Source organism: Camellia sinensis, chromosome 2 (assembly GCF_055761805.1).
Source record: "Camellia sinensis isolate YWXY chromosome 2, ASM5576180v1, whole genome shotgun sequence".
Lineage (NCBI taxonomy): Eukaryota > Viridiplantae > Streptophyta > Magnoliopsida > Ericales > Theaceae > Camellia > Camellia sinensis.
The window spans coordinates 106,225,674-106,231,724 of record NC_138962.1 but is presented as its reverse complement, the minus strand read 5'-3'; the positions used below and the strand labels follow the sequence as shown (position 1 = coordinate 106,231,724).

General features: G+C 41.9%; 1 protein-coding gene across 1 annotated transcript; it reads right to left on the bottom strand.

The window, feature by feature from the left end:
• Nucleotides 1-241: 241 nt before the first annotated feature.
• Nucleotides 242-1,603, bottom strand: LOC145817534 (serine/threonine-protein phosphatase 7 long form homolog). Its single transcript, XM_082912740.1, has 4 exons — nt 1,599-1,603; nt 799-1,381; nt 556-699; nt 242-400 (listed from the first exon to the last, which is right to left on the bottom strand). Exons 1-4 carry the CDS (start codon nt 1,601-1,603, stop codon nt 242-244), a joined length of 891 nt encoding a protein of 296 aa, XP_082768866.1.
• Nucleotides 1,604-6,051: the final 4,448 nt, after the last annotated feature.

Below are 6,051 nucleotides of genomic sequence, written 5' to 3'. Positions count from 1 at the left end.
CAGCAATGTCAATCGGATTACTAAGTACTAGACGTGTATGACGGAGAAACCATAACATGTATGGGTCCGAAGATGTAAGCACTTCATTGCTCCTCTCAGCATGGACAATGGTGCTGCGTCGGTTGTTCCACTCACCAATAAATGTCTGGTATTCCTTTGCCCAATCAATGGCCATTTTGCCACGCCTATCTCTAAAATGCATAGCCAAGTGGGCGTCAAAGCGATCAGGCACACTCTGAACTCATCCAAATTGTCTAAGTACCCGGTCGGGGAGATGCCAGTTAATGATATCGAAGCATATAAGTGGCACTTGTGCCATCCATATGTCTCGACCAACGGTACAATACGATGGGAAGCTGGTCATGTTGTCATCCTCTGTCCCGTAAGGCTTCCATATGAACTGCAATAGCAATGCAATAATTTAGAGATTTATTCGTACAACGGAGGTTGACAAACAAAAAAATGGGTAAATTCACATGAACAAATTACAAACCTCCCCCTCCATCATGCGGTCGAACTGGTCCCGGAATATGACATGACATTAGTCGATATCACCTCATGGCTGAAGGGAACCCTCCACCTGCAAGCTCGCGGGCCAGGTGGTAACAGCTGGTCGCCCTCCCCTATGGCACACTCGCCAACAGCAATGTTCGACTTCCGACTAGGGGCGATCCTACTCAATCTCTCCCACGACCAAACCTACAATGAATGATGCCATTATTAATTTATTACAGTAGGCACTTTAGAAAACATGGCAATTGAGAATATGAGATAAAACTACAAGTCATTGCAACTCACTTGTAACAGCACAAGTGGGCCAACTATCTCCTTTGTATCAGCCTTAGTTGCCCGACACAACATCCTGTACAAACATGCCAATGTGGCACCACCCCAACTGTACTCCTGGATACGGTCAAAGTCTCTAAGTAGTGGCAAAAACATCATCTTCACTATATTTTGTGACTTATCGGGGACGAGCACCCCTCCAATAAGCCACATAATATAGGCTCGAGCATAATGATGAACCGTCTCATCGGATGCATCATGTGGAAGGTGACGGAAATGCTCTGATATCCATTTCAACTTAAGCGATGATCCTATGAAGTCTTCTTGTGTAGGTGTTGCTCCTAATAACTCCACACATAGCGCTATCAAATCATCCAACTTATTTCCTGGGTCTTTTCCAGTGACTGTGTGTCCGTCAACCGGTAGGCCAAATAAAATAGCCACATCTTGTAATGTAACTGTGAACTCTCCAACAGGAAAATGAAATGTGCGTGTCTCTATGCGCCACCTCTCTACGAGAGTTGTAACGAGATGGTGGTCCAATCGAATAGGTCCGATCCGATACACCCCATAGAACCCCGCATGGAGTAGGCAACTGTCACGACCCAAACCCGCCCCTATGGGTTTAGCACCGTAACCGGCCAGTAATCCGAGATTACCGAAGGCCTGCTTAATAGTAATACAATAGAACAGAGTACAGGGCCTGGCGGAAGCCAAAACAGTAAATAAACAATGTCCAATGAGCTGTGACAGTCTGTATGCAAAAAGACTTTTCATACATATATATATGAACAGTACAAAACAGTATGTACAGCATTTACAGTTATTCAGAGCAAGGACTTAATCCCCATTGGAACAGTAGAGTGCAAAACATTCAATCTATACAGTTAACAAAACAGTTACAGAGACAGACGGGGAAAATTAAAACACCCCTAAGCCATAGCTAGACAGGCTCGGAACCTCGCAGTGAGGCACAGTGGTTGGCTTGACAAAAAGGGGAGCCTAATCCACGCTCCTAGCTCCGGTCTGGTGCTTGAACACCTACATATATATATGAACAGTGAGCTAAAGCCCAGTGAATAACATAATGCGTAAAGAGGTTAAGAATGAATGCCCTTAGAGTAATGAAAACAGTTCATTAAATCAGTATTTCAGTCGTTCAGTCAATACAGTCATATGTGGTACATCCATTAGCATAACAGTACAGTAAACAGTAGGTCTTGAAAGACCGAACAATCAATGATGGCCATCAATTAGTAAACAGTAGTGGTTCCAACAAAGGAACCGACAGAGATCTCTGTAACAGTAATAGTCAGTAACAGTAGTTGCTAAGGATGCCACAATATAGTTCAGAATAGAGGACATACATTCATTCAGTTAACAGTATCAATTCAGAAACAGTATAGTTCAATTGTTCAGAAGATAATCATTTTTGAACATATCTTTACATAGTTGTTACTCACAGAGTTCTGGGCTACAGTAAAGCTAGAGCGCGTCACCAGTCGCCAATCCTACACAGTTTACAGGACGAACACACACTAAGCTACACGGTTGGGAAAGATAATAACTTCATCCCTAATTTGCCTCGGTGTGTTCTACATCTATATCCTCATTAAGATGCCTTAAACTAGGCCTAAGAATGGATGAGGATGCAAAGATGCACTTTAAAAACATTTTCAGAATTTTCAGAAAACAGGGGTACCGCTCGAGCGTATAATACTCCGCTTGAGCGGACATGCAGACAAATGTTTCTGCTCGAGCGTAGACTTACCCACTCGAGCGTTGTAACAACCCTCATCACTGATCACTGATTGACCATTGATTACTGATACTGTCACTGATTACTGCTAAACTAAGACTGACTGAATTCCAAAACTGATCGATCGACGGTATCTGTTTAAATACATGTCTATCTGTTTGACTGTTGAACTATCTGTTCATGTTTATATGTTTAAACTGCTAATTGAAGGCCTTATCGGCGGCCGAATTAGAAACCGATTAGTGTTTTATGATCGTCACAATTAATGTGATTTTATGGTGTATTTACCTGAAAACTGATTAGGTATGATTAAATTAGATTAAAATAAGCTAATTAAAGAGTTGGACTTAATTACCATTTTGCCACCCTTAGTGGCCCACTCAATATAACATATTTGAGCCTTAATATACACTTAGGCAACATTTTGCTCAGCCATTTTCTTGCTCTAGCCGACCAAGAGAGGGAGAGAGTGAGAGAACTTGGAATTTATCTTGAAGAATTGCTTGGATTGAAGTGTAGATTTCACATTTGAGCCCCTAAACCTTGAATACAAGACTAAGGTAGGAAACTCACCTTCTTATTGTTGCCATTGAGCTAGTTCTTGCATGAGTCATGCTTCATTGTAGAACTAAGTCATATTTTGGCTCATTGTTGTTGATTTGAAGCTCATTTCATGCATGCATGTTTGTATTGTAGATGTTTGAGTTGTTTTCATGGCAAAAGGTTACATGCATGTTCATAATCATGTTTAAGTCCATGATTTCACCATGTTTTGAAAAGAATTGGCTCCTTAGAGCATCAAATTGAAGCTTTGAAATGATTTGAATTCATGCATGTTTGCATGTCATGTTTGAGGATTGTTCTTGGAAAATGGTTTGAAATTGGGTTTGAATTAAAAACCCTTGGGCTTTGATTTCTCAAATTGAGCTTTGAACTATGATATTCTATATGTTTATAAGAGTTTTCCAGAAAATGCGCCCAAGAGGATCGGTTTGAGTTGTTAACAACTTGGTTTTGAGCTTGGAGGTGCAATCTGGGTTTTCCAGATTTCGCACTTTCGCTCGAGCGGGGGAAGTGCCGCTCGAGCGTGGAATCCGAGCATCCAGCATCTCTCTGCACTGTTTTACAGTCCGCTCGAGCGGAGGATTGAGCGCTCGAGCGGAGTCATGTCTCAAGCTCGAGCGGGCGTCGAGCGGAGATTTCACCCATCCAGTACTTTTACAGTACGCTCGAGCGGGAAAGTTGACGCTCGAGCGTGAACCTTTGTTGCATGACCGCTCGAGCGGGGAAACCTGCGCTCGAGCGGGACTCTGTTTTTCTGAAAATGCTTTTAAATGTGCATCTTTGCATCCTCATCTCATTCTAGGCATTCTTAGGCCTAGTTGTAGACATCTTGTTGAGGATATAGATGTAGAACACACCGAGGCATTAGGGGTTAAATTATTATCTTTCCCAGCTGTGTAGCTTAGTGTGTTCAATCTGTTAACTGTGTAGGGTTGGCGACTGGGGAGACACGCTCTAGCCTACTGTAGCCCAAACTCTGTGAGTAACAATTGTGTAAAGATATGTTCAACTGATTATCTTCTGAATACTGAACTGAACTGTTTACTGAACTGGTATTATTTACTGAATGAATGTATGTCCTTTATTTCTAAACTGTACTGTGGCATCCTTAGTACTTACTGTTTACTGTTACTGTTACTGCGACAGAATTCTCTGTCGGTTCCCTCGTGGAGCCACTACTGTTTACTGACTGATGGCCATCATTCACTGTTTGGTCTATTAAGACCCGGTCTATTCAGACCTACTGTACTGTTTAGCTACTGGATGTACCACATATGACTGTTATAATCTGTGAAACTTGGAGCAAAGTGCTGCACGGAACTAAGTGCTACAGAGTGAGCCACCTCTAGAATCTGTGCGAGACACCTCTTGAGTCCATAAGAACTGTACTGTTACTGTTACTGTTACTATTACTGTTACTGTTACTGTACGGCTACTGTTACTGTTACTGTTACTGCTACTGTACTGCTACTGTACGACTACTGCTACTGTACGGCTACTGTACTGCTACTGTACGGCTACTGTTACTGTTACTGTTACTGTACGGCTACTGTACTGTTACTGTTACTGCTACTGTACTGCTACTGTGCTGTTACTATATTGTTACCGTTACTGCTACTGTACTGCTACTGTACTGACACTGCTGCTAGTACTGCTGACGGACGTGCCACGTACGATTACTATGATTTCTAAATGACTGTTACGGCATCAATATGAGCCACAAACTGACTGACCGATATACTAAATCAATGAACTGTTTAAATATTGAAAAGACATTCATCCTAAACCTCTTTACGTATTATGTTATTCACTGGGCTTTAGCTCACTGCTCATATATATATATATGTAGGTGTTCAGGCACTGGACCCCTGCTAGGAGCGTCAGGCAAGCTTTTGTTTTGTCAGCCAACCACTGTGCCTCACTGTGAGGTTCTAAGCCGTTCAAGCTTCGGCTTTGGGGTGTTTTAATATTCCCCGTCTGTCCCTGTAACTGTTTTGTTTACTGTATAGACTGTATAGACTATTACTGTACTAGTTAATAGGGATTAGATCCCTGTTCTGAATTATTGTACTTGTATGTGTAGACTGTCACAGCTCATTGGACATTGTTTATTTACTGTATTGGCTTCTGCCAGGCCCTGTACTCTGTTTTACTGGATTACTGTTAGGTAGGCCTTCGGTAATCTCGGATTACTGGCCGGTTACGGTGCTAAACCTATAGGGCCGGGTTTGGGTCGTGACAGAGTGGTATCAGAGCGATACTTAACCACGAGTTATACTGCACACACGTGTCCAAGTGAGCTATGGGATGTCCTAGAAAAGTAATTAGGGCATTGCATGAACATGAGAAGTGTGTGGCCATGATTTGAATAAATGTGTTAATGTGTTTAAGTGTGCAACTGTCTATGCTTATGATTATCGTACTGTCTATGGTGAAATGAACGCAACCTACATGCATACTTAAAGAAGTTAAGTGGTATAACATGCAATGTGAATGTTAATACCGAATATGGAATCTATGGGATTATGGACGTGTGGTAGTAAAGGGTCATGTGACCGTACCTGAGTTGAATTGAAAGCATACACACGTCTGATATGAAATAAAACGTGAAGTCAGTAAGAACCTCTCCTGGATTGATAATCACCCTGTTGTGTGTAAACAAGGGAAAGGGCGAGGATTGTGAACGAAACTGAATCTTCTGATCTGAGGATTAATAGGCTAGAATGAATGATTGAAGCCCTAATCGAAAATCTGAGATAATAAAGGCAGACATATGTGCCTGAACCAACTGAATATAAACTGATGACACTGATAGAGAAACCCAACAAACTGAAACCACCGAAATTTCTGGGAAGTACCGAACCACTGAAATTGAAGCTTGGGTTCAGAAACTGAGAAAATAGGTGAAGTGTTCTTCGAAAAATACTTTCCCCCAATGCATC

What these genes read in the sequence shown, in the direction of transcription:
- LOC145817534 (XM_082912740.1), bottom strand. An exon ending in GCCCACTTGTGCTGTTACAA is followed by an intron (nt 700 to 798) that starts GTGAGTTGCAAT and finishes CATTCATTGTAG; the next exon opens with GTTTGGTCGTGGGAGAGATT. An exon ending in GGGTTCCCTTCAGCCATGAG is followed by an intron (nt 401 to 555) that starts GTGATATCGACT and finishes TTGCTATTGCAG; the next exon opens with TTCATATGGAAGCCTTACGG.